The sequence below is a fragment of the Podarcis erhardii genome (genome assembly GCF_964252035.2).
Source record: "Podarcis erhardii genome assembly, chromosome: 2".
In the NCBI taxonomy this organism is placed as follows: domain Eukaryota; kingdom Metazoa; phylum Chordata; class Lepidosauria; order Squamata; family Lacertidae; genus Podarcis; species Podarcis erhardii.
Window position 1 is genome coordinate 120,502,348 of NC_138498.1, and position 26,885 is coordinate 120,529,232.

Below are 26,885 nucleotides of genomic sequence, written 5' to 3' on the forward strand. Positions count from 1 at the left end.
AAAAATAAATAAATAAATAAAATAAAATAAAATATACAAAAAAATTTTGCAAGGGAAATTTGCATTTCTTTTATAAACCAGAAAGAATGGACAACATTTTATGGAGCAAAAAAATATTACTCGATGAAATTTATATTTTTTGCAAGGAAAATTTGCATTTCGGCGTTCTCTGGCAAAAGAGACGCCATTTGTCTTTGTAGAACACTGCCAGCCGTGCTGAACACACTTTCAGATGGCACACTTGTTCCTGGGATAGCCAAAAACCTCTTTGCAAGCACCTTCAACATTGGAAAGGAAGCTTCGTTTGCCTTCCACCACGTCAGAGGGCATTCATCGAAGCTCACTCGCGGCATAGATATATACTCATTTAGCTCTTTTTCTGCTTTCGATGCATCATCTGCCAGCGCCTCTTCTGCCTCTAAACCGAAGATTTTTGCCAACGTCCTTTTTCTGGGTGGAGCAGGGTGAGTATTGGGCTCCATCGAAGCAGCATACAGACTCCCTTGCAAGTCCGTCATCATCTTTACGGCCTCCTGCCTGACAGCCTCAGGAGCCTCCAAAAAACGCAGGCGAAACCTTGGGTCGCACAACGAGGCCAGGCCTAAAGTGGTTGCGGTGGGGGCGCTGTCGTACTTTTCCGACAGCGCGCCCAAAATCTCACGTTTAATGTCCTTCAGCAGCACACTGTCTCTCTCCTGGGGTTGGAGACTTTTCTTAATTTGCCTATAAAGAGGCAGAACAGACGAGGCCGTGACGTAACTGCTTCCGCTTAGAGTCGTGGTGAGGTCCTCTAACACGGTAGCTGCAGACACAAAGTCTTGGACGGCCGAGACGTCGTCCCCTTCCAACATCAAATGTCTTTTAGACGGATAATCCATAAGTACCTTGCACAGCGAGAGCTGGTTTTTGAGAAACCTTTGGCACAGCTTGAGCAGACTCCACCACCTGGTGGGACAAGCGCTTGGCAAACCCACCTTGTCCATCTCGAGCACTTCCTGAGCTCTGGTGAGGTCTCGCCTCATTTTCCAGCTACGACAAATACTGTTTTGTAGCCTTTTCAGCCTCCTGACCGCCCTTCGCAGCTGCGTCAGGTTCAGAGCTCGGTTCACCCCATCGTTTATATTGTGAGCGAAGCAGGAAATGTGCTCCAAGCCCAGCTGCCAGACCGCTTTGAGAATATTGGCGCCGTTATCCGTCGTGCTGTAAAATACGTTCTTCACGTCGATGCCCCACTCCGTTAAGGCGTCTCTGAGCATTTCGCAAAGAACGGCTGCGCTGGGCTCCTTCCAAAAATGTCTACAGGCCAAGCAAGCGTCGGTCAACTTCCACTCGTCCGAAATGAAATGGACCGTCACTGCCACAAACGGAGCGCCAGCTACGGACGTCCAGCAGTCAGTTGTAACGGCCAGTTCAGTCGTAGTTAGCTGGAATATTTCTCTCTTCATTTTCTCCACCGTGTCCTTGTACAGCTTTGGAACTCCTGCGGTAGCGAAGTAATTTCTACTGGGCAATGGATATTTCGGTTTTAGAGTGTTCACCATCTGGATAAATTTGGGGTGGTCCACTGTGTTGTAAGGCTCCAGGCACGTAGCCAGATATTCTGTGATCGCCTGAGTACAAGATCTCGAGCTCTTAGGATCGAGCGGCTCAGAATCCGACGCAGTGTTTTGCTGTTCTCTAGGACTTTCCGCAACAGTTACTGCCGCACTCGCTAATGCCGTCCCAGCCGCCGGCTTCGCGGCATTTTTACACGAAGGGACGGAAACGTCTCTGGACGAAGAAGGCAGCTCCCTAAATTCCTGAGGATGTTTGAGCTGGAGGTGTTTGCCGAGGTTGGAGGTGTTTCCGCCTTTTGCGGACACCGAGTGCGAACATATTCTGCAAATCGCGACCCCGTCGGACACCGCATGGCCGCTCTCGTCGGCAGGCAATCCAAAATGCACCCAGAAAGGACTCTTTGTTTTTCTCTTGTCTACCAAATGGTGGTATTCGGGACATTCCAGAGCACGGGGATAAGGCGGGCTGGAGACAAATAGAAGGGGAACATTTTCAACGAAAATAAAACTCTAAAGCCAATGCATTTAATTTACGAAAATGTAATCGATGACAGCGTGCTTCAGCTACACCTTTGCAGATTTCAGGACAACATACCAATACCAACGTCATTATATGAATACTGATATATTGATGTTAATATATTAATGTAAATACATTGGTGTCGATATATTAATGTTAATATATTAATTTGTTATCAATGATAACAAATATGTGAGAAATCAAGGGGGCGAGGGAAGAATTGAGAAGAGTTCTAGGGTAGGGAGAGGGATTGTTGAACATGCTTCTAGTTTGCCAGAGAAAGCTCTGTGGCCTATTTTTCTGTCCCGGTTTCTGATTTTATCCTGGAATTTCCCGCTTTTCCTTAGGGTGTCTCCATTTTCATTGGAGAAATGTTGGAGGGTGTGGAGTTATCCGACCCCCGAGCCATCTGAAGGCAATCCTGTATAGGGAATTTTTTTTTTAAAAAAAAAAAGTTGGATATGGAATACCCTGAATTCTGTTCCATAAAGACTGGCAATATAACTGAAAAGGAGTGGGACTGGAGAAGAAAATGGGGAGAGGAACAAGGGTGGGGGAGATACACTTGGAGGGAAAGAGAAGACTTTCGAACGCCAGAGCTAGGTGGGTAGTTGGTTGTGGGTTTTTTACTATGAAGCAACATGAAGGCCAACAAGCATCTCAAGAGTGCATTTATGCAATAGATTATTTTTGAAAAAAACAATATTTTTAAAAAGCGGAGACATCACCTTGCCAACAAAGGTCCGTATAGTTAAAGCCATAGTTTTCCCAGTAGTGATGTATGGAAGTGAGAGCTGGACCATAAAGAAGGCTGATCGCCAAAGAATGGATGCTTTTTAATTATGGTGCTGGAGGAGACTCTTGAGAGTCCCATGGACTGCAAGAAGATCAAACGTATCCATTCTTAAGAAGATCAGCCCTGAGTGCTCACTGGAAGGACAGATCCTGAAGCTGAGGCTCCAATACTTTGGCCACCTCATGAGAAGAAAAGACTCCCTGGAAAAGACCCTGATGTTGGGAAAGCTGGAGGGCACAAGGAGAAGGGGACGACAGAGGACAAGATGGTTGGACAGTGTTCTCGAAGCTACCAGCATGAGTTTGACCAAACTGCGGGAGGCAGTGGAAGACAGAAGTGCCTGGCGTGCTCTGGTCCATGGGGTCACGAAGAGTCGGACACGACTAAATGACAGAACAACAGCAACAACAACAATTTTTGAAAGTACATACCTGTTCTCCACTTCCTGGCTATGCTTCCTGGTGTGAGTGTCACAGCCAGTGTCCGTTGGCTCGGTACCACTGACTCTGCCCAACTCAGCTAGCTTCAGGCAATTCTCCCTGTGCTTTGCAGATTCCTCGTGAACCTTCGTCTTTATGGAGATCTGTTTCATGTCTGCCACTCCAGTCCGTGCCCAGGTGGCGGCGCCACCAAACAGTAAGCAGGGAAAGCACAGAAACGCGTTTTTCGAGGTACTTCCGCAAAGCCACTCCTTCCGGTCGTACCAGGCCCTGCTAAACCTCCGGGTGACCGGCTTGCCTTTCTCCAGCACGGTTTGCACAATGCACAGGTCGGGGCAGTCGGGACCGAGCTCTTTAATGCAGCGTTGCTCAGCCAAACTGCGCTGAGGAAAGGGATTTTGCAGCAGCGATTCCACGCTGTTCACCTTCACACAGTTGCAGGAAGATCTGCTACAGGTCTGAAAAACAATTTAGAGAGGAATTATCATACCAGACTGTCCTTTCTCAAGCTGATCACACTCTGCAAATTCAGGTAGGTAGCTGTGTTTGTCTGATGCAGTCGAAATAAAAATAATTTTTTAAAAAATAAAAATTGTCCAGCAGCACCTTATAGACCAGGCATGTCCGAAGTCGATTTCAGGGGCCTAATTCGGCCGGCTGGCTGGTTTAATCCAGCCCCTGTGGCAGCTTTGGTTGGCCCCCACGGCCCTTCGCTTCATCAAATCCGGCCCTCTTTGAAAAACGTTTGAACACCACTATTATAGACCAACCAAGTTTGTTCTGGTATAAGCTATCGTGTGCATGCACACAAAAACTTATACCGGAACAAACTTACCATATTTTTCGCTCCATAGGGCGCACTGGACCATAGGGCGCACCTAGTTTTTAGGGGGGGGAATAAAGAAAATAATAATAATCCCCCCCAGGTCTAGGAGCGGCGGCAAGATTGCGTGCAACCTCGCTGCCGCTCCCGGAGCTTGCGGGGCTGGGAAGCCCGAGCTTCCCCTGACCCCAGCCCCCAGAACAGGCAGCTATCCGCAAGCCTCCCGAGCACAGCGGGAACTCCCGCCACGCTCAGAAGGCTTGTGGGTGGCTGCCTGAAGCCCGGCAAGCACAGTGGGAGTTGGCGCAGCGCTCGCTGGGCTTCAGGCTGCAGGTTGCTGCCCGCAAGCCTTTGGAGCACTCCGAAGGCTTGCGGATAGCTGCCTGAAGCCTGGAGAGCGAGAGGAGTTGGTGCACACCAACCCCTCTCGCTCTCCAGGCTTCAGTGAAAGCCTGCATTCGCTCCATAGGAAGCACACACATTTCCCCTTCATTTTTGGAGGGGAAAATTGCATCCTATAGAGCGAAAAATATGGTAGTTGGTCTATAAGGTGCTACAGTGGTGCCCCGCAAGATGAATGCCTCGCAAGACGAAAAACCCGCTAGACGGAAGGGTTTTCCGTTTTTCGATGCGCTTCGCAAGACAAATTTCCCTATGGGCTTGCTTCGCAAGACGAAAACGTCTTGCAAGTCTTGCGATTTTTTTCGCTCCCCCCCTTTTTCTAAGCCGCTAAGCTGCTAATAGCCTCTTAGCCGCTAAGCCTTTAATAGCCGCTAATAGGGTTGCTTCGCAAGACGAAAAAACCGCTAGACGAAGAGACTCGCGGAACGGATTATTTTCGTCTTGCGAGGCACCACTGTACTAGGCAATTTTTAATTTATTTTTATTTCAACACTCTGCAAATATTGGACGAAACCTTAAAAAGAAGGCAGCTCGCTGTCAGCCCTGACCAGTCGTTTGGCGCTGACAGCAAGCCCGTTTGAAGGCGTGTCGACACCAATAATGGACACCGACAGCGGACCCCAGCTTTGTCTGCGGATGCAGTTTGGATTCAGACCTGCCAATGGGTATTTTGTCCCATGAAGCCCCAGCGCTGAAGTCCGGTGCTCAAAAGCTTGTTGTGACGGACGGACCCAGAAACCAATCAGGAGAGAGTGAGCTGCATTTAAGCAATATATAAGTTGTTTGCAGTGGTGCCCCGCAAGACGAATGCCTCGCAAGACGAAAAACTCGCTAGATGAAAGAGTTTTCCGTTTTTGAGCTGCTTCGCAAGACGAATTTCCCTATGGGCTTGTTTTCATCTTGCGAGTTCTTGCAAGTTTTTTCCCTCCCCCCCCCCTTTTTCTAAGCCGCTAATAGCGCTAATACGCTAATGGCCGTGCTTCGCAAGACGAAAAAACCGCTAGACGAAGAGACTCGCGGAACGAATTATTTTCGTCTTGCGAGGCACCACTGTACATGAAAGTGAAATGAAATCCATGAATCCAACCACACGGCACGTCAGGCAGCAGAGGAACCAACCTGAACGGCAGGTTGCTGGGAACGGACAAGACAAGGAAAAGTCCTTGCCATCTGTTTTTATTCAATATTCACAGAGAGAGGCTTGGAAATGTGGTCTCTCGGAATAACAGCATTGCTCCGAATGAGCCACTCCCCCTCCCCCTCTCCCTTCATGCATCATCACTACGGGTGCTGATTGCCAGGATTGTCCTACTTGTGTGTAGGACCCTGATAGAGACACATGCCCGAATGGCATGTTCCCTCCCTCCTGGTCGGTCCTTCGGGAGCTTCAAAAGCTTTCACCAGCCCAAACATCACAGCGACTGATACCAAGAAGCGTCAGCACGCTTAGGAATAGCAGAGTGTTAGCAGTTTGCGTAACAAACTCAGTATTTTGGCTAAACTACAGTGGTATCTCGGGATAAGAACTTAATTCATTCCGGAGGTCTGTTCTTAACCTGAAACTGTTCTTAACCTGAAGCACCACTTTAGCTAATGGGGCCTCCCGCTGCTGCCACGCCGCCGGAGCACGATTTCTGTTCTCATCCTAAAGCAAAGTTCTCAACCTGAGGTAATAATTCTAGGTTAGCAGAGTCTGTAACCTGAAGTGTATGTAACCCGAGGTACCACTGTACAGTGGTACCTCGGGTTACATTTCAGGTTACAGACTCCGCTAACCCAGAAATAGTACCTCGGCTTATACAATATACATATTCAAGGTACAGTGGTACCTCGGGTTAAGAACTTAATTCGTTCTGGAGGTCCGTTCTTAACCTGAAACTGTTCTTAACCTGAGGTACCACTTTAGCTAATGGGGCCTCCCACTGCCACTGTGCCGCCCCACACGATTTCTGTTCTCATCCTGAAGCAAAGTTCTTAACCCGAGGTACTATTTCTGGGTTAGCAGAATCTGTAACCTGAAGCATTTGTAACCCGAGGTACCACTGTACTTTATTTACATAGAATACACTCAGAGCAATCTGACTCAGCTCCTTCCTCTTCCTCATCAGACAACAAAGAGAAAGACAAAGGACAATAGTCCTACATCACGGAATACAGTAGCACAAAACATCCTGTCTCCATCACTTCCCACTATGCGGAATGAAAACATACACTGTCATGTGATAAAACCAATCCCATGACTGCAAGCACGGAGCAAGAATTATAACACTGCATGTGCCCTCTGCCTTTGAGGTCTTTGCTCTCCTACTTTCAAGGCCCGCCATGTTCTGGGAGAGGGGAGGTCTGGAATGCTTTCTAAAGACACCGAGTCCGTCAGCTGTCGCTCCCCTATTGCTGCTTCTTCCTCCTCTTCCTCTCGCATTATTTCCCAGCTTTCCCCCTCATCTGCCTCTGAGCAGTGACCTCCCTCAAATCCCTCCACCATTCTTTTTCTGCCCAGTCTCTGACACTGCCCTGGCCAGGGCCCCCGATGCCTTTCAACATATCAGAAGCGTTGGCCTCCTGAGCTCGTGTGCCACGCTGTAAGGACTCGACAACAGCCATACCTGCGAGAACACCCAATTGCCAAAAATCGGAAAAAAGAAACAATACCAACAAAAAATGAGTGGCAAGATAAATTATTTTACTACATTGACGCTATGTGAAATGGGAAACGGGGGGAAATTTTAAAAACTCATGCAACCCTTTGTTCTGGGCTTTTTCTTCTTTTTTTGTGGAAACCATTTTACAACAACAACAATAATAATAAATTTTATTTATATCCTGCCCTCCCCAGCTGAAGCCGGGCTCAGGGCGGCTAACAACAATAAAACAGTACAAAAGTACAACACAAACAACACTCTAAAATCATTCATTATAAAATTAATTCAAATCAAGCCACTGGCAACCATTGGGCCAGAGCTCCGCGAAGATTGCCGAGGGAGGGAGTCAGGCTGTGCCCTGGCCAAAGGCCTGGTGGAACAGCTCTGTCTTGCAGGCCCTGCGGAAAGATGTCAAGTCCCGCAGGGCCCTAGTCTCATGTGACAGAGTGTTCCACCAGATCGGGGCCACGGCCGAAAAAGCCCTGGCTCTGGTTGATAAATAGATTAGGCTTGCTAACCAGCTACTGTTTTGCTTCAGTTTACCTGGCTGTGTTCCCTTGCTTGAACCTGAGCAATACTGAACCTACAGGGCTAGACCCTAGTGAGGTTGGGAAACGATTTAAGTACCGCACCCCTGGATTTTGTCCTCATCACCTTCACAGCACATAAATTAGGTCTTCTGGCTGGGATGAAGGAATTTTTAACGACAGCACCCTCACACCCTCCCAATGCAGGCTGATACTAAATATCCAAGTGAGTTCATACCCCAAGACCATTTTTTGCCGTGAACTATGTTCTTATTATTGGGACGCGGGTGGCACTGTGGGTTAAACCACAGAGCTTAGGACTTGCCGATTAGAAGGTTGGCGGTTCGAATCCCCGCGATGGGGTGAGCTCCCGTTGCTCGGTCCTTGCTCCTGCCAACCTAGCAATTCAAAAGCACATCAAAGTGCAAGTAAATAAATAGGTACCACTCCGGTGGGAAGGTAAACGGCGTTTCCGTGCGCTGCTCTGGTTCGCCAGAAGCGGCTTAGTCACGCTGGCCACATGACCCGGAAGCTGTATGCCGGCTCCCTCAGCCAGTAAAGCGAGATGAGCGCCGCAACCCCAGAGTCGGTCACGACTGGACCTAATGGTTAGGAGTCCCTTTACCTTTACCTTTATGTTCTTACTGAAACTGTTTCTATACTCCAGATATTTATGTCTTCTTTTCCCCTGCTGGTGAATGAAGCTTAAAGTCTCCACCCGTCTCTTCAAACGGGTTCTTCTCTTCAATGTGCAATAAGATTTGCGCTATAACCTTCACAGTCCAAACATTAAAATAGTTTCTCCTCTCTGTGGATGCTTTCTTGAACAACAAGAGCCCATTTTTTCACGAAGGCTCCTCCTATAATATGCTATACGGCTTCTCCCCTATGTGTATTATCCATACAATAAAGTTTTTGTTGCAAATGACACTTTTCAGTCAACTTATAACTTACTTCCAGCTTGGGATGCTTGGCTCTTTTTGCTGACATTTTGGGCTGTACCGAACAAAGCTGTTCTGTTGGCGGAAGGTTTTCCGCCTGCACAATGGAAGGTTTCTCCTCTCTCTTCACCTCACAAATCGGTTCCAGGGCTTCACCCATCTCTCCAAACCAGATGTTCAGGGGACGCAAGGGGCAGTAGGAATCTACTTCACTTTTAATCTCTGGATCTTTACTTCCTGGAATCAAAAAGAAAGGAAGCATGTGAGGAACTGAGTCTCTAAGGAGAAGGAACCAACCAAATTCACAGCTGTGTAAAAGATAGCAAAGACATTACCCATGCAAACATTCAGTGGGGAGGCAGAACCTGCCATACATTAAATAAACCGGGCTAATATTTACTAAGGTGTTGTTTTAAGTTAGCTATTCAAGGGTGGAATATAGGTTTGCAGGAACTGTTGGGAATTGGTGGCTCTGTCACCCACTGGGACCAAAAATTCTGTCATTTTCTGCAAGAACAAACCAAACGTCCGGAAAGGAAGAGAGCTGAGGGTGGCAGAAGTCCACAAAAAGCAAACACACTATTGTCAGGGAACCAGTTCAAAAATCACCTGTCTATGGACCTTAACTCAGGTGTGAGGAACGATGTCCCTCCAGATGTTATTCCCAGCTCACATCATTGTTGATCATTTGGCCAGCTATGACTGGAGGGCCACAGGACCCTCGTACCTACGGGACCGCCTCTCCTGGTATGCCCTGCGGAGGACCTTAAGTTCCATAAATAACAACACTTTGGAAGTCCCAAGCCCCAAGGAGGTTGGATTGGCCTCAACCAGGGCCAAGGCCTTTTCAGCTCTAGCCCTGGCCTGGTGGAACGCCCTACCGCAGGAGATCAGGGCCCTGCGGGATTTGACATCTTTCCACAGGGCCTGCAAGACGGAGCTTTCCCGCCAGGCCTTTGGGCTGGATTCTGTCTAACCCCTCTCATTTATTTTTTTGATGGTACCCCTTATATGGGATTTGTATATAAATTTTCCCTCGGCTCTTTTTGCTGGTCCCTGTAGGACTGGCATGGATAGTTGGCCCCGGTGAATATTTGACGTTTTCTCCCCTTATGGCTTTGATCTATAGGCTACCACTAAAACGAGGCTGCATTTTAAGCTGTATTCCAACTTACATTTTAATCAACTGTTCTCTTGTTTTTTGTTTTGTTTTGTTTTTTATGTTTTTACTATATTTATATTCAGTGTTAGCCGCCCTGAGCCCGGTCTTGACCAGGGAGGGCGGGGTATAAATAAAATAATAATAATAATAATAATAATAATAATAATAATAATAATAATAATTCACTTCTCCCTTCCTCCTTCCACCCTGTCATTGTGAGAGGTGCTCATTTTCTTCGACTCCCTGGTGTACCTGAAGACTTGTTCTCCTGCCCCAAGAGTACAAGGTCTACAGAAGCGCCTCTGGGCAAGGGGTTTTGCCAAAATATTTTTGGAAGTCCACAAGATTACTGTGCACCAGACAACCATGGGCAGCTGGTCCATTAGGGCGAAAGGGTCACTGCCCCACAAACCTCAGCCTGCCTGCCTTCTCCCTTACAAACAGCAAGGGAGTGGCTCTGCCCATCACTGGCTCTCGCTTTGCTCACCGCTGGGTCCCCCTCCATGCTGCCCTGCCCGTCTCAACGGGCACCAGACACCACTGCCCAAAACCTCCAATTCCCAGGCAAGGAGGAGCACATTCGCAATTACCTGCTGCTGAGCATCCTTCCATGCAGGGCGGTATAACCAGCTCTTCGAGCCAGCGGATGAGGTCCAGCCTGGGCAGGAGAGAGTCTCCTCCTCCTTCTTGGGAGAAAGGAAAAGCAGGCCTAATTACAAACACATTTCCTTCTGAAACATCCCCGTTTTCGTCTCCCACACCCTGTTCTTGGCAAGAGGAGGAGGTCTCTCACCCCTCCCCCCGTACTTGGGTGCCCACATGCCTATTGCCCAGTTCAGATTTTTGGGGAAGGGCCATTGCTCAGTGTGGGAGCATTGGCCTCACGTGCAGAAGCTCCCAGGTTTAATCCCCGGCTGAACACTGAGCTAGATATACCAATTGGTCTGACTCGCCATAAGGCAGTATGGATATGAAGAGAACGATACAGCCTAGATCAGACATGTCCACCTCTCAGGAGACTCCTGGTATAATAAAAATAGCATTGATCTCCCTATTGTCATTGCCCATTGTCATCTTTTTAGGGAAGATGTACCAGAGGTGTTGAGCTTTATTTAGGGACGATGGACCAGAGCGTTGAGCTAGATGACCCTCAGGGTCCTTTCCAACTCTTATGATTATAAATATGATATGATACGATATGATAATCTTTATTGTCATTGTCCCATACAGAAAGACGAAATTGAAAAAAATCTACATCAGACATTCAAAAACCAACAAGCCTGCTATCCCAGTCTGGTTAGCCCCCTTAAAACTCTGATACCCCATAATTAGATACAATATACAGTGGTGCCTCGCAAGACGAAATTAATCCGTTCCGTGAGGCTCTTCGTATAGCGGTTTTTTCGTCTTGCGAAGCAAATCCATTGACAGCTTAGCGGATTAGCGCTATTAGCGGTTTAGCGGCTTTTAGCGATCAGCTGTTAAGCGGCTTATCAGCGGATCAGCTGATAAGAGGCTTAGCGGCTTAGGAAAAGGGGGGAGCGTAAAAAACCCGCAGGAACTTGCAAGACATTTTCGTCTTACGAAGCAAGCCCATAGGGAAATTCGTTTTGTAAAGCGCCTCCAAAACGGAAAACCCTTTCGTCTAGCGGGTTTTCCGTCTTGCGAGGCGTTTGTCTTGCGGGGCACCACTGTACTCCCATAGAGACTACCTTACACTGCATTTAAAACCAAAATTGCATTTGGATAGAAACTGTTTCTCAGGTGGCTTAGTCCTAGTCTTTATAACCCTGTACCTTCTTCCAGAAGGCAGAAGCTGAAAGAGATCATTTCTGGGGTGTGCACTGTCCTGCGTTATCTCTGCAGCTTTCTTATGGCACCTGGAAGCATAGATTTGATCCAAGGTGGGAAGAGGGCACCCAATTATTCTCTCCGCAGTCTTTACAACCCTGGACAGCCTTGTTTTTCCCCTGACCATGCAGCTCCCAAACCACACACACAGACCCTAAGTTAATATACTCTCAACTGTACAATGGTAAAATGCCATCAACAGGTCCTTTGAGAGATTGTTTTTCCAGAGACTTCTCAGAAAATAGAACCTCTGCTGTGCTCTCTTCATCAGGTCTTTACTGTTTTCTCCCCAGGTTAGGTCATCTCTCAACTCCATTCCAAAAAATTGAAACACCGAGACCTGTTCCACACACTTCCCCTCAATAATGAGTGGCTGAATATTCAATTTACATTTCCTAAAGTCCACAATAATCTCTTTTGTTTTCATTAAGTTTGGGAGTAATTTGTTTTTCCTGCGCCACTCCCCTAACTGCTCAACTTCCTTCCTATAGGCCGCCGCCCCCCTCTCCAGCCGTGATTAAACCAACCACCGTTGTATCATCTGCAAACTTAATGATATTATTACTGGGGTATTTGGGGGCTGGAAACCCCTGCAGAATCAACATATAACTTCAGAGCACATGCTGTCTCAGCAAATATCAGACCATCCTGCCTAGTTGCATACCTCTCTCGCTAGTAAACTTTAACAACAACATCATTATCCCAGAATGGCCATACCGAATGATCCCTGCTGTTGAGACTCCAACACTATAGAGTCGCACCTCGGCTCCTGAACGCCTGGGGAGTCAAACGTTCTGGCTCCCGAACGATCGAAAACCGGAAGTGAGTGTTCCGGTTTTCGAACATTATTTTGGAAGCTGAATGTCCAACGGGCTTCCACGGCTTCCGATTAGCTGCAGGAGCCAATCGGAAGCCGCGCTTTGGTTTTCGAACGTTTCGGAAGTCGGACGGACTTCCGGAACAGATTCTGTTCGACTTTCGAGGAACGACTGTACCTGTTTGTATTTATATCTTCAATTCTATTTTTAAGATAACTTTTTGCCTTGCTTGAAAACCCATGCAACGATGACCAGTTACGGCAGGTGTGCTATTCTCCAAAATAAATTTGGTGAGTCCAGCAATGAAGAGTGAGAAATCTCATCTGTTCAGTGTCTTACAAACCAAAGGGTAGAGAGGTCCCTACCCAGGGAGGTCACATTCGTATAATTTTCCAGCATGATTTCCTTGTACAGAGCCTTCTGCTGCGGGTCCAAGAGTTCCCACTCCTCCTTCGTGAAATGTATGGCCACCTCCTCAAAGGACACCAGACCCTGAAAAATAATAATTAATAATAATAATAATAATAATAATAGTAATAATTATTGTTATTATGCCCTGCCCATCTGGCTGAGTTTCCCCAGCCACTCTTCACTCCTCACAAATAATCCTAAAGAAATGGGTGTCAATCTGCCTGCTTCACCCACAGTGCAGGTAAATAAATTCTGGAAATATTGTACAAGAGCCAAAGCTGGTGGCCTACTTAAAGTGCGCTTTGGATGTTGAAAAAGCAAAGATAGACCCCATAACCAAAGGGGAACCCAAACTTTTCATTCCAATGAATCCCAAAGCATCGTACAAGCTAAAGATAAAAGTAACATAATAGAACATCACGAACACAGCATAAATCGTAAATAGAATACCTCACCTACCTGAGCTGGCTGCAGAGCAGCCATTTCTTCTATTTTCACCAAGAGGAGGCTGCCTGGAAGGGGTCACAGAGCTTCTTCCACAACCTGTGAGGACGGGTTGTGGGGTGTGAGAGAGACAAGTAGGGTTGGAAGATCTTTATCCTTTCCCACCAGTGGCGTAGCGTGGGTTGTCAGCACCCGGGGCAAGGCAAGTAATTTGCGCCCCCTAACCCGTGGATTTGCACCCCCTAACCCTAACCCCCAGATGTTGCGCCCAGTGCGGCCGGCCCCCCCTGCACCCCCCACGCTACGCCACTGTTTCCCACCTTTCCCCCCACTTTAGTTCCACCACAATGTGTAAAGGTAATAAAATAAAATAAATTCCTTGCCGCCCACGAAGCTCACAGCCCAGAGGACCTTGCAGGGTTCCTGCTTGGAAAACTACAGTTCCCCCAGGGATCCTTGCAGAGAAGTGGGGGCCTTCAAAAAGGTGCATTGCTTCAAGGGTGTTTCAATGCATAGGGAGGGTCTGCCCTAAGCCAGGCAATATGTGGGGAAACCACAAATGATCCAGCAGTAGGAGGAGCTGAGCACAACTACTCCTGTGGAATTACTTAATTGATGGATGGATTAATAATAATAATTCTGCACCCTGCCCATCTAAAACAGTGGAGGGGGGAAATTGTTTGCATGGTGGTGGGAGGGATTTCCCCCAGCTGGGCTGGTGAGAAGGAGGTTGGGGGTGGGAGAAGAGGGGGGTCCCTTTCACCCCTTCCTCGCCCCCCAGGAGGCCTGAGCTGCTGCCTCACCCTCCTAAGACTCGCCCTCAGCGCCTCCCCAGCAACAATTTGGGAGGATTTGGGGGGTAATTGGGGAGGGGGAGGGGGGAAGAGTCACTGGGTGGGCCTAGACACTTCCGGGTTCCCAACGGCAGCGGCTAAGGGTCGTCCATGTGCGGGGCAAGCGGGAGTGGAAAGAGGCAGGAGTGGGAGGAGAAGCCTTAAATAAAGCAGGAGGGATTCGAAGGGTCCATATTTTTAACCCTTCCCCGCATCTGCTTTGGAATAATCTCTCCCTCCGGCCGAAAAAGGAAGGCTGGATCATGGCTATATATGAAGCCACATTGCGCAGGCAACCAGCAAATGCATGCAAATGTTGGGGGAGTTTCGTGGATGGAGAGCTTGTAAAATGAGTGGAATTTATATTTAAAAATTGTATATATTTGTATATATGGAATTTATATTTTAAAAATTGTATGTATTTGTATATATACAAAATATTGTGTATCTATCTATCTATCTATCTATAATTATACATATACATACAAACCTATATATAGTTTATATAAATTAGATACTAATCAGGAAGGCTTATTTTATGCCTCTGCAGTCGCTGTGCAACCTGTGGAAGAGGTAGACCAATCGCCTTGAATAGAAACCTCTCCCGCTTTGACCTCAGCTGCTCCTTCCCTCCCTCCATTCGCTGATTGAACCAGGAAGGAACGCGCCGCTCGCCTCCCCCCCCCTCTGGCTCTCTAGGAAGCGCGTGTCGCTCCCTGTAACCCTTAGAGAGCCAAGCGGCGGCGGGGGTTTGAAAGGCTGGGTTCTTAGAGAGGCAGGAAATGGGGGGACAGGGGGGTGTCAATAGTGGGAGCAACTTCCTGCCTTGCGTTTCCCCCACCCTCCACGAAATGCTTCTGCAAAATCGGCTTGTGAATGCTGTTTGCCAGAAGCTGCAGGCAGGTCAGTGGCTGTTGCTAGAGCGCGTGAAAAGTGCATTTAAAAGTGGGTTTGGTGGGGGGGGGAGAGGAGGGGCAGGGTCTTTCTTGGGAGAGGGGGCAGGTTCAAAAGAACTATAGAATCCTAGAATTGGAAGGGGCCCTGAGCATCATCTAGTCCCCCCCCCCATAACCCTCCAACATTTCTCCTATGAAAATCATTCCATAATGATAATTTTACTATTTATACCCCACACATCTGACTGGGTTGCCCCAGCTACTCTGGACAGTTTCCAACATACATAAAAACATAAAAACATTTAAAAAAAAAAACAAAAAACCTCCCCTATACAGGATCGCCTTCAGATGGCTCAGAGGTCGGATAGCTCCATACCCTCCAATGAAAATAGGGACGTCCTAAGAAAAAGTAGGACATTCCGGGATCAAATCCAGAAACTGCAACGGCTTCTCTAAATCAGGGGTGTCCCTGGAAAATAGGGACACTTGGAATGCAAGAATATGCCATTGTCCCTTACAGGGATCAAACCTGCAACCAACCTGCTGATGGAGAGGATACAGATTGCTGGTGGAGAACGGAGACAGTGACTGGCCCAAGATCACCCAGCGAGCTTCATGACTGAGCGGGGATTCAAACCCTGCTCTCCCAGTTCCTAGTCCAGCATTCTAACCATTACGCCACCCTGGCTCTCCAGTGAAATGTTGCCAGCCTTTAATTCTGTGTACCCCAAAGAGAAAGTCATTCCTCAGAATCACTCAGTTCTGTGCAAGCATCTGCACATCCTTACTCAAGGCCATTTGTTGTCTTCTTCTGAGGCGATCCCTCATAGCCGAGTAAGATTATCTTTCACGAACCCAGTTTTAACAGTGAGTCCGTAAGTGGCTGTGGAGGCCATTCTGGATCCACACCTTTGGTAAAGGCTGTTCTCCAATTGGAGTGCTCACAGGCCAGTGTTTCCCAGTTATCAGTGCTTATACAGTCGCACCTCGGACGTCGGACGCCTTTGGCTCCCGAACGCCGCAAACTCAGAAGTGAGTGTTCCGGTTTGCGAACGTTCTTTGGAACCCAAGCATTCAGTGTGGGTTCTGTGGCTTCCGATTGGCTGCAGGAGCTTCCTGCAGCCAATTGGAAGCCGTGCCTTGGTTTCCAAACTTTTTGGAAGTCAAATGTACTTCCAGAACGGATTCCAGATATAGAGGTTGTACAGGGTTACATACGCTTCAGGTTACAGACACTTCAGGTTACAGACTCCGCTAACCCAGAAATAGTACCTTGGGTTAAGAACTTTGCTTCAGGATGAGAACAGAAATCACATGCTGGCAGCGGCAGACCCCATTAGCTAAAGTTCTTCAGGTTAAGAGCAGTTTCAGGTTAAGAACGGACCTCCGGAACGAATTAAGTACGTAACCAGAGGTACCACTATGTTAGTTTTTTAAAAAATTGCCTTGAGAGTGTATTTAAACCTCTTTTGTTGTCTCACGGCAGTTTCTCTCTTTCTCTTCAGGGTAAGTGGTTTGTCATCCACCTGCTTCTGAATGACCTTTCTGCGAGCCGGGAATGAGGCATCTCTGAAGGACCCCTTCTGAACCCCCTTTTGCGTCGACACAGCAGCTCTGGTTCCCAGCGGCGTTGCGGGACAGGGGCAAGAGGCCTCGGGCTAAGCCTGGGAGGCGGGATGGCGGTGGAGCAAGCAGATAGGTCCCCTGCCCTGACCCTCCAGCTGCAGGCCGAGCCGGATGAAAGCAAGGACCCAGAGATGAAGATGGAGCCAGAGGTGCTTCAAGGCCTCAAAGAGGCAACAGAGGCAGGAGACAGCTCTCCAGACTCCCAGTCAGCCGCCAGCGGGGTCCCCAAACGCTGGGAAGAGCTGCAGCGCGTTAAGCAGGAACCAGGTGAGGGTCTGTCGTCGCTCCGCTGGGAAGCCCAGTGGCAGGAATTCCTGAAGGCGGTGCAGACCCCTCACTCTGGCGAGGGCGACCCACAGCTGCCAGAAGCCGTGCCGTGGGGTGAAGGCAAGAACGTCCTGTCCGTCAGCCAGGGGACTCAAGAACAGAGCCAGGATGGGGTCCTTCCTTTTAACAGAGCAGCCCAGCAGGCTGATGGGAGGGCGGGCGCCACTGGCGATGTCGGACAAGCGATAAAGATGGAGGAGTCCGCCAGCGCAGAGGCCCAGCGTCGGCTTTTCAGGCAGCTCTGCTACTGGGATGCCCGGAGTCCTCGGGCGGTCTACGGGCGGCTCCGGGAACTGTGTGCGCAGTGGCTGAAGCCAGAGAGGAGCACGAAGGAGCAGATCCTGGACCTGGTGATCCTAGAGCAGTTCCTGGCTGTCCTGCCCTCGGAAATGGGGAGCTGGGTGAAGGAGCGAGGCTCGGAGAGCTGCGTCCAGGCGGTGGCCCTGGCAGAGGAATTCCTCCTGAGGCACCAGGAGGCGGAGAAAGCGGGAGGACAGGTGAGAGTGTCTCATCCTGGGATTTTCCGCTGAGGCGGTTGTGGCGCAAATGTCTTGAGTGTCACACCTTAAAAAGGGTGGAGACCAAGGGTGGGGAGCCTCAGGCACAGGGGCCAAATGCAGGCCTCTCTCTGGCCCTCAGGAGCCTTCTCAGGCCATGCCTTTCATTGTCCATCAGTTCTTCCGGATGTTTAGCTGAAATCTCCTTTCTTGTAACTTGAAGCCATGTGTTCGAGTCCTACCTTCCAGAGCAGGAGAACACAAGCTCGCTCTATATTCCTTGTGACAACCTTTATTAGAAGATAGCTATCCTAATTCTCCTCTTTTCCTTTTTGTTTTTTTTATAATAATTGTTTGATTTTAGAAATTAAAAACTTAAAACAAAGTCAATTATAAAAAAGCCATGTAAAGAGATTACTCTGAATCTCAGGACTCCCCCCCCCATCCCCTCCATGGGGTCCTAATATCAATATTTACAATTGCATATCAGTCTGTTATCCACATTTTTTATCCATCTAAATTGTCCATAGTTTGTATTACTTTACAAGTGTGGTTAAAATCCTGCTGATGTTTTCATCTGCTTACAATGGTCTCCTAAGTAAGATATAAATTTTCCCATTCTTAGTTAAAGTTCTTGTCCTCTTGGTTCCTGAGCTTCCCCGTTAATTTTGCCATTTCAGCATAATCCATCAACCTGGTTTGCATTCTTCCCTGGTCAGGATTGTTTCATCCTTCCATCGCTGGGCTAATAACATCTGTGCGGCAGTTGTCGCGTACATAAAAAGTCTTTTTCTGGTCCTTTGGTATCTCAGTACCTATAATTCCTAATAAAAAAAAGCTTCTGGTTTTTTGACAAACGTTATTTTAAACATTTCTTTCATTTCATTATATATCACCTCCCAGAAAGTTACACCACGTCCACCACATATGGTAAAAGGTACCTGCTTTTTCTTTACATATCCAGCAGGTATTTTTTTTAAAAAATATATATATATATTAATTTTCCATAAAATCTCCAATCATACAAATTTCCACATCACATATTTTAACTTATTGGACCTCCCTCAACTTCTCTGACAATCATTCGTAGTTAAATTTCTATCTTCACATTCCTTAATTCTATCTTCACATTCCTTAATTTTGGTATTGCCTTTAAATACAATATTTCTGTCCTCATTTACATTCTTGCAATATTCCTTATTTTTTCACAAAGCTTCTTTAAAACACACTAGCGTTGTGTATTCCTCACATACAGTTTTCAAATATTCTCTAAATTTTCCCCAGTCCTCTAAAAACTTGTGGTCCCTTTGGAATCTAATTTTTCCAGTTAGTTTATCCAGTTCTGCATAGTCTGTTAATTTTGTTCTCCATTCTTCCAAAGTCGGTACTTCTTCTTGTTTCCATTTTTGAGCCATCAATGTTCTCGCTGCTGTTATTATCCAGCAGGTATTTGTACTTGTTCTATACAGTAATTCTCTTCTTTTCCTTGTCCTCTGCTGCCCCAGCGGACATCCACACGACAGCTAAAGCACGTAAACAGCCTTGATTCCCCCCCCATGCAAAGAATTCTGGGAATTGTAGTTTGTTCCGGATGCTGAGAGTGCAGACAGTTCTCATATTTTTACACGGCTAGAAATGGAACACTGGACATTGCTGCGATGGTTCCACCCATCCATCAGACTTAGACCTTATCTCTGGTCTGATCCCATTCCTCACTGAAATATTGCTTGGACCGCTTTGTGTCTTGACTAAAACGTTGACGCGTATTTCAGGTGCCAGGGGCGTTCCAAGAGGCTGCTGTGACCATTGCTGGAAATGTGGAGGCATCGCCGGAAACCACCCAGAGGCAGCTCGGCGGGCAGTTCAAGCGGGAAAATGAGGGGGTCTCCAGCGTGCTGCTGGGTAAGGGCTCAACCCCCCCTCCCCCTGTGAATTACTGTGTCGTTTCAAGTAGGTATAATGCCCTGATGCATGAATCACCAACATGGGGCACTCGGCACCTTCTGTGACGCCCATGAAAGGTCTCAGTAGAGAAACCCCTCAAAAATCCACAATCCACAACAGACTTGTTTCCTCTTCCTGTTCAGTTCCTGTTTGCATTGACTTAGCCATTCCTACATTGAAATGCCCCCGAAAACTGGCTTTAGGGAAGTTTTTAATGTTTGATGTTTTATCGTGTTTTTAATATTCTGTTGGGACGCAGGTGGCGCTGTGGGTTAAAGCCTCAGCACCTAGGACTTGCCGATCGAAAGGTCGGCGGTTCGAATCCCTGCGGCGGGGTGCGCTCCCGCTGCTCAGTCCCAGCGCCTGCCAACCTAGCAGTTCGAAAGCACCTCCGGGTGCAAGTAGATAAATAGGGACCGCTTACCAGCGGGAAGGTAAACGGCGTTTCCGTGTGCGGCTCTGGCTCACCAGAGCAGCGATGTCATGCTGGCCACGTGACCCGGAAGTGTCTCCGGACAGCGCTGGCCCCTGGCCTCTTGAGATGGGCGCACAACCCCAGAGTCTGTCAAGACTGGCCCGTACGGGCAGGGGTACCTTTACCTTTACCTTTAATATTCTGTTGGGAGCCGCCCAGAGTGGCTGGGTAATCCCAGCCAGATGGGCGGGGTATAAGTAATGAAAATTTACTATTACTACTACAGTGGTACCTCGGGTTAAGAACTTAACTCGTTCTGGAGGTCCGTTCTTAACCTGAAACAGTTCTTAACCTGAGGTACCACTTTAGCTAATGGGGCCTCCTGCTGTTGCTGCTCCGCCGCCACACGATTTCTGTTCTCATCCTGAAGCAAAGTTCTTAACCTGAGGTACTATTTCTGGGTTAGCGGAGTCTGTAACCTGAAGCGTCTGTAACCTGAGACGTATGTAACCCGAGGTACCATTGTACTACTACTATTATTACTTCATTGGTGGTCAGGATTAGACACTCTCCTTCCCTTCTGTCCTGAACCGAGGAAAGCATTTTTCTTCGTGTAAGTGCTGAGACATGTCCTCATTCCTGGCATTTTTTAAAAAAAAAATAGAAAACTCTGGCACTTTGAGAGTTAAACAGAAAAAAGACTTATTTCCCAGAAACGTTTCAGGAGTTGAGCAAACTGTATAGATTGAACTCTGCAGGTGTCGCAGGCTTTTCAATAAGATGGCGAACGCTCAGCTGAAATTTACGACTTTCCAAAATAAAGTAGTAGAAAAGCTGCCATGTCTCTTGGACCAAAGCAGAATCAATTGCTAAAAGTTTATAGAATCACTGGGTTGGAGATAGCTTTTTGGCTCCACAAAGCTGATTGGCTTTGAAGATAAAATTTAACAGGTGGGCAGGGACAGCCCCTGTCAATCACCTGATGTCACGATAACATCAGATGGAAGGCATAACATCAGATGGAAGGTGCCACTAAAACAAAGTGTTTTCCCTCCTTCCTTCATTTTAAGTGGGGCATTCTGATGCAAACACCATCCTGTTTCACACCTGCTCTAACCACCACCACCCCGAGTCTGGGTGAAAGAACATGATTTGCAAATGAAAGGTTGTTTCTACAGTTTAGCTTGTTGCATCCCTAACTCATGGGATCATACAATTGTAGCATTGGAAGGGATTTTGAGGGTCATCTGGCCCAAACCCCCACAATGCAGGAATCTCAGCTAAAGCATCCATGACAGATGGCCTTCAAAAAATCTCCAATGAAGCAGGTTGATATAACAACAACAACAACAATTTATTATTTATACCCCGCCCATCTGGCTGGGTTTCCCCAGCCCCTCTGGGTGGCTTCCAACACAATATTAAAATACAGTGGTCTGTTAAACATTAAAAGCTTCCCTAAACAGGGCTGCCTTCAGATGTCTTCTAAAAGTCTGGTAGTTGTTGTTCTCTTTGACATCTGGTGGGAGGGCATTCCACAGGTTGGGTGCCACCACCGAGAAGGCCCTCTGCCAGGTCCCCTGTAACCTCACTTCTCGCAGTGAGGGAACCGCCAGAAGGCCCTCAGAGCTGGACCTCAGTGTCCGGGCAGAACAATGGGGGTGGAGACGCTCCTTCAGGTATACTGGGCTGAGGCCATTTAGGGCTTTAAAGGTCAGCACCAACACTTTGAATTCTGCTCAGAAACCTACTGGGAGCCAGGGTTAGTTGCTCCAGTTCATTCCTAACAATCTCCTTTCGTTATTTCAGCAGGTGACAGGGACCAGTGTCCTACTGGGGGAGAACTATTCTGGGTCCCACAAGGAAGAGTGATGGGTCAGGAGCTGGAGGAAAAAGATGGGAGTCAAGGAAAGTCAGAGAAGCTTCGGAGCCATGAGATGTGGAGAGACAAATTTCTCCCTTGCCTGGACGACGGCGACGTCTGCGAAATGTCAGCCCAGCAGTGCGCCCTCAAAAGGAAGAAGCGTGTCAGAAGTGCGGTGAGCGAGAAGCTTTTCCGAGACGAATCGAATCTCCATGGAATCCACACGGGGGAGAAACCGCACGATTGCTCGGTCTGCGGGAAGATATTCCGCAGGCGCTCGGACCTCAACAGCCACCAGCGAACCCACACGGGAGAGAAGCCCTACGTTTGCCTGAACTGCGGGAAGAGGTTCAACCGGAGCACAAACCTTATTTCACACAAGAGAATCCACACGGGGGAGAAGCCCTATAAATGCTCGGACTGTGGGAAAAACTTCTGCCACAAATCCGGCCTGATCAGGCACCGGAGGACCCACACGGGAGAGAAGCCGTACGCCTGTTCCGAGTGCGGGAAGAGCTTCAGCCAGAGGCAGCATCTGATCACCCACCAGCGGAACCACACGGGAGAGAAACCGTTCACGTGCTCCGAGTGCGGGAAGAGCTTCAACCAGAGCCAGCACCTTACCACACACCAGAGAAACCACACTGGGGAGAAGCCCTTTGAATGCTCCCAGTGCGGCAAACGCTTTTGCGACAAGTCCACCCTCTTTAGACATCAGAGAAGCCACATTGGGAAGAAACCCTTCAAATGCTCCAAGTGCGAAGAGAGCTTCTACCGGAGCAAGCATCTTATCAGACATCAGAGAATCCATCTTGAACCTTCGGCAGTCTAATTTCGTGGGGGTTTTCCCTCTCCTAAGTTAATGTACATAAACAGTGTTTGTTCTTTGCTTTTTGCTGTCCGCAAATCATGTTTCGAAGGCATTGGAGACACCGTATTTTTCACTCCATAAGACACACTTTTTTCCTCCTAAAAAGTAAGGGGAAATGTCTGTGCGTTTTATGGAGCGAATATGTGGTCCCTGGAGCCGAATTGCCCAGGGGAGAAAAGCAGATTGTGCTTTGTTTGTTTGTTTGTTTGTTTGTTTGTTTGTTTGTTTGTTTTGAAAGAGGGAAGTGGGTGTTGAAACAAAGCCACTGATCAGCAAGCGATTGGGGAGGGGGATAAGGGACGCTAGCAATAAAGGAGGCTGCCTGGGAGGGGGAGGTAAAGACAGCAAACTTGCAAGGAGAGGAGACAGGAAGACTAAAGAAATGAGGAGAGAAATTAGAAGAAGAGGAGGAGCAAAAAACTGCTCCAGCTAAGGAAACGACACTAAGGCAAACAAGAAGGAAGGGAGTATTTAAAGGAAACAGCTGATTGGTGGGATCGGAGGAGAGAAAAGGGATGCTAGCGGAGGCTGCCTGTCAAGGGGGAGGTAAAAGCCCATGGATCCTCAGGATTTTTACATTGGGTCACCCCAGATTCACCATCAGATCACATAGCATGTCCATGGCTACAGCCTGCACCAAAAAAATCACGCACCCACTGTTGCCTGGGGCCGCAATGGCGCAAAAACGTGGTTACAAAGCATGGATCCACATGGATCCTCAGGATTCTGGCATTAGGCTACTCCAAACTCACTGTCAAATCACATGTCTGTGGCCACAGCATGAACCACAGAAATCATACATGCACTGTTTCGTTCAGAATTCCCTCCCCCCCTTGTTTTCCTCCTCTAAAAACTAGGTGTGTCTTATGGAGCAGAAAATACGGTAATTGCTGCCTTCAGACAGATGGGTGGGGTACAAATAAAAAAAATTATCATCAACATCACTCGATAGCCCTCTCCTCCACGAATTTGTCTTTTTTTATTCCCCCCCAATTTTTTATTGGTTTTTACAATATTACTGACAAATAAAAACACAAAACAAACAAAACATAACAAACATAAATCATAACCTTATTGAAAATAATAGTTATTAACTTTATAAAACGACTTCCTCGTTTCCCCTTAGTTGAATTTCATTTCATATCCTTATAACGGTTTTCCAAATCCCAATTTTAATATCCTTTAAATTAACATTAACATCTTTAAATCTTCTCCTTCTTGTATTAAACATTATTTTATCAGTTAACATAAATACAATCCTGAGCCCATTAAGTATCTGGAAGCTATTTCCAGTTAGTTTAGCTTAACAAATTTAGCTAAATAATCATTAAATTTCTTCCATTCTTCGTGGTGTTCCTCCTCCTTCTGGTCACGGACTCTTCTGGATAGATCGGCTAGCTTCAAAAAATCCATCATCTTCATCTGCCATTCTTCTACTGTTGGTAATTCTTGAGTTTTCCACTTTTTAGCTAACAAAATACGAGCCGCAGTTGTGGCATACAAAAATAGTTTAACATCTTTCTTGGGCAATTCCAAACCTGTTAATCCAAGAAGAAATTTGTCTTTTTTTGAATCAGTGGTTGTCGGTGCTTCCTGTGGCAGTGAGTTCCACATTTTAACTGTGAAATACTTTTCTTTGGTCCAACGTTGGGCTCTATTGGATGACTGGCGTTATGGGAGCGCGAGAAGCACGTTATCAGTGTTCCCCACGGCTTGCGTTTCTTTCTCCTTGCCACGCATTAGTTTCCCCTCCTCAAAATAAAATAAATGTGACAAGCAGCCCATAAGATGGACCGCGCATAATTTCATAAAATTCTGCCTCGTTGCCTCTTTCTCATATTTCCCTCTAAATAAAAAAAAATCCCCAAATGTTGAAACCTCTCCGCATGGGGGAGACGCTCCGACTTTGGCAGGTGTTTCCTGAAACTTCCTAACTTCTGATCTTAACACTTTAAAGTTCTCCATCCCTGGCTATGTGATTCTCAGCCATGTCAAAAACCATATATCCTTTCATACATCGAATACAGCTTTATTTGTAAAAAAAATTTTTCCCGTGTCTTCGTTTTTTCATATCGTTTTCTATAAAGGGTTTTCAGCGTAAAACACAATGGAGGCCAAACTAATGAAAAGAACTAGGGAAGAAGCAAGAATAAGGAAAAGAAGGAAATAAAGAAGTAGAAAAAGAAGAGAAGAAAAAGTAGTGTGTGTGTGTGGAAATCCACAAGATCCTCTATCCTAATTTTATCTTAACCCCCGAAGGATGACAACCAAGATGATTAAAGGTCTGGAATCTAAACCTTATGAGGAACAGTCAAAGGAGCTGGGTAGGTTTAGCCTTGAAAAGAGGAGACCGAGAAGAGGCAAGGTAGCCAATTTCAAATTTCGAAAAATAAATTGCAAAAACCAAGCGGAGGGCCTTCTCGGCAGTGGCGCCCTCCCTGTGGAACGCCCTTCCTTCAGATGTCAAGGAGATAAAAGAATTACACAACTTTTAGAAGACACCTGAAGGCAGGTCTGTATGAAGGTAAAGGTACCCCTGCCCGTACGGGCCAGTCTTGCCAGACTCTAGGGTTGTGTTCTCGTCTCACTCTATAGACCAGGAGCCAGCGCTGTCCGGAGACACTTCCGGGTCACGTGGCCAGCGTGATAAGCTGCATCTGGCGAGCCAGCGCAGCACACGGAAACGCTATTTACCTTCCCACTAGTAAGCGATCCCTATTTATCTACTTGCACCCAGGGGTGCTTTCGAACTGCTAGATTGGCAGGCGCTGGGACCGAGCAGCGGGAGCGCACCCCGCCGCGGGGATTCGAACCGCCAACCTTACGATCAGCAAGTCCTAGGCGCTGAGGTTTTACCCATAGCGCCACCCGCGTCCCCGCAGGTCTGTATAGGGAGGTTCTTAAGGCTTGATGTTTTTATTACGTTTTTAGTTATTCTGCAAGCTGCCCATCGTGGTCATGTGAAGGATGGAACAAACTTGTTTTCTCCTGTTTTGGAGGGCAAGTCTGGAACCAATGTTTGTTTAGCCCAAGGCAACAGCTTTCTAGGACCTCAGAGAGGGTGTCTTTCCCAGCCCACCTGCGAGACAACAGGATTTGAACCTAGGATATTCCACATGCAAAATGTGTTCTCCCACTAAGCTACTGCCTCTTCCTCTAAAAATAAAGCAAGATTCTAGTCCTCATTTTTTTTGTTTAGTCGTTTAGTCGTGTCCGACTCTTCGTGACCCCCTGGACCAGAGCACGCCAGGCCCTCCTGTCTTGCACTGCCTCTCGCAGTTTGGTCAGACTCATGTTTGTAGCTTCGAGAACACTGTCCCACCATCTCGTCCTCTGTCGTCCCCTTCTCCTTGCGCCCTCCATCTTTCCCAACATCAGGGTCTTTCCCAGGGAGTCTTCTCTTCTCATGAGGTGGCCAAAGTATTGGAGCCTCAGCTTCAGGATCTGTCCTTCCAGTGAGCACTCAGGGCTGATTTCCTTCAGAATTGAGAGGTTTGATCTTCTTGCAGTCCATGGGACACTCAAGAGTCTCCTCCAGCACCATAACTCAAAAACATCAATTCTTTTGAGGAAAAGACCCTGATGCTGGGAAAGATGGAGGGCACAAGAAGGGGACGACAGAGGACCAGATGGTTGGACAGTGTTCTCGAAGCTACAAACATGAGTCTGACCAAACTGCGGGAGGCAGTGGAAGACAGGAGAGCCTGGCGTGCTGTGGTCCATGGGGTCACGAAGAGGGCTGATCTCCTTCAGAATTGAGAGGTTTGATCTTCTTGCAGTCCATGGGACTCTCAAGAGTCTCCTCCAGCACCATAATTCAAAAGCATCAATTCTTCGGCGATCAGCCTTCTTGATGGTCCAGCTCTCACTTCCATACATCACTGCTGGGAAAACCATGGCTTTAACTATACGGACCTTTGTTGGCAAGGTGATGTCTCTGCTTTTTAAGATGCTGTCTAGGTTTGTCATTGTCTAGTCCTCACAGTTCCGAGCAAACAGCCGTAGCGTTGCAATGAAAGTGAACCATGGTGGGCATGTCCAGAGATTTTAAAAAATTGGGGTTTGATTCACGAAGAGATTTAAAAAATGGATAAAAGTATCGTATACCAAAAGGGCAGAAGCATATCTATTAGGAGTTTTGAATAAGGACATTCCCAATGACAAAATTAACATATTTCTGTCCGCAACAACGGCAGCAAGAATGTTGGTAGCCAAGGAAAGGAAAGGAAATTATATCCCGACAAAGGGGGAATGGATAAGTAAACTTTGTGAGTACCTG

At 47.4% G+C, this 26,885-nt stretch overlaps 2 protein-coding genes across 4 annotated transcripts; one reads left to right on the forward strand and one right to left on the reverse strand.

The window, feature by feature from the left end:
• Positions 1–13: 13 nt before the first annotated feature.
• Positions 14–13,961, reverse strand: LOC309336538 (E3 SUMO-protein ligase ZBED1-like). 3 transcript variants are annotated; one of them, XM_081852460.1, is made up of 6 exons: positions 13,745–13,961; positions 13,349–13,432; positions 10,400–10,492; positions 8,650–8,884; positions 3,304–3,762; positions 14–2,022 (listed from the first exon to the last, which is right to left on the reverse strand). In XM_081852460.1, exons 1-6 carry the CDS (start codon positions 13,821–13,823, stop codon positions 117–119), a joined length of 2,856 nt encoding a protein of 951 aa, XP_081708586.1. In that variant the 5' UTR covers positions 13,824–13,961; the 3' UTR covers positions 14–116. The 3 variants fall into 3 exon arrangements, with proteins under 3 accessions (XP_081708586.1, XP_081708588.1, XP_081708587.1); XM_081852462.1 differs by lacking the exon at positions 13,745–13,961 and adding an exon at positions 12,844–12,970 and having other exon boundaries at positions 15–2,022; positions 10,400–10,489; positions 13,349–13,493; XM_081852461.1 differs by lacking the exon at positions 13,745–13,961 and adding an exon at positions 12,844–12,970 and having other exon boundaries at positions 15–2,022.
• A 960-nt stretch (positions 13,962–14,921) lies between these two features.
• LOC309336769 (uncharacterized protein) lies at positions 14,922–22,624 on the forward strand. Its single transcript, XM_081853068.1, has 4 exons — positions 14,922–15,069; positions 16,568–17,512; positions 19,285–19,414; positions 21,684–22,624. The coding sequence occupies exons 2-4, from the start codon at positions 16,739–16,741 to the stop codon at positions 22,565–22,567; spliced, it is 1,788 nt and encodes a 595-aa protein (XP_081709194.1). The 5' UTR covers positions 14,922–15,069; positions 16,568–16,738; the 3' UTR covers positions 22,568–22,624.
• The last annotated feature ends 4,261 nt before the right edge of the window (positions 22,625–26,885 follow it).

What these genes read in the sequence shown, in the direction of transcription:
- LOC309336769 (XM_081853068.1), top strand. Translation starts at nt 16,739, where the DNA reads ATGGCGGTGGAGCAAGCAGATAGGTCCCCTGCCCTGACCCTCCAGCTG. An exon ending in CGGAGAAAGCGGGAGGACAG is followed by an intron (nt 17,513 to 19,284) that starts GTGAGAGTGTCT and finishes CGCGTATTTCAG; the next exon opens with GTGCCAGGGGCGTTCCAAGA. An exon ending in GGTCTCCAGCGTGCTGCTGG is followed by an intron (nt 19,415 to 21,683) that starts GTAAGGGCTCAA and finishes TTATTTCAGCAG; the next exon opens with GTGACAGGGACCAGTGTCCT.
- LOC309336538 (XM_081852460.1), bottom strand. Translation starts at nt 13,823, where the DNA reads ATGCACCTTTTTGAAGGCCCCCACTTCTCTGCAAGGATCCCTGGGGGA. An exon ending in GGAAGGATGCTCAGCAGCAG is followed by an intron (nt 8,885 to 10,399) that starts GTAATTGCGAAT and finishes TTTTGATTCCAG; the next exon opens with GAAGTAAAGATCCAGAGATT. An exon ending in AAGCTGGAAGTAAGTTATAA is followed by an intron (nt 3,763 to 8,649) that starts GTTGACTGAAAA and finishes TCAGACCTGTAG; the next exon opens with CAGATCTTCCTGCAACTGTG.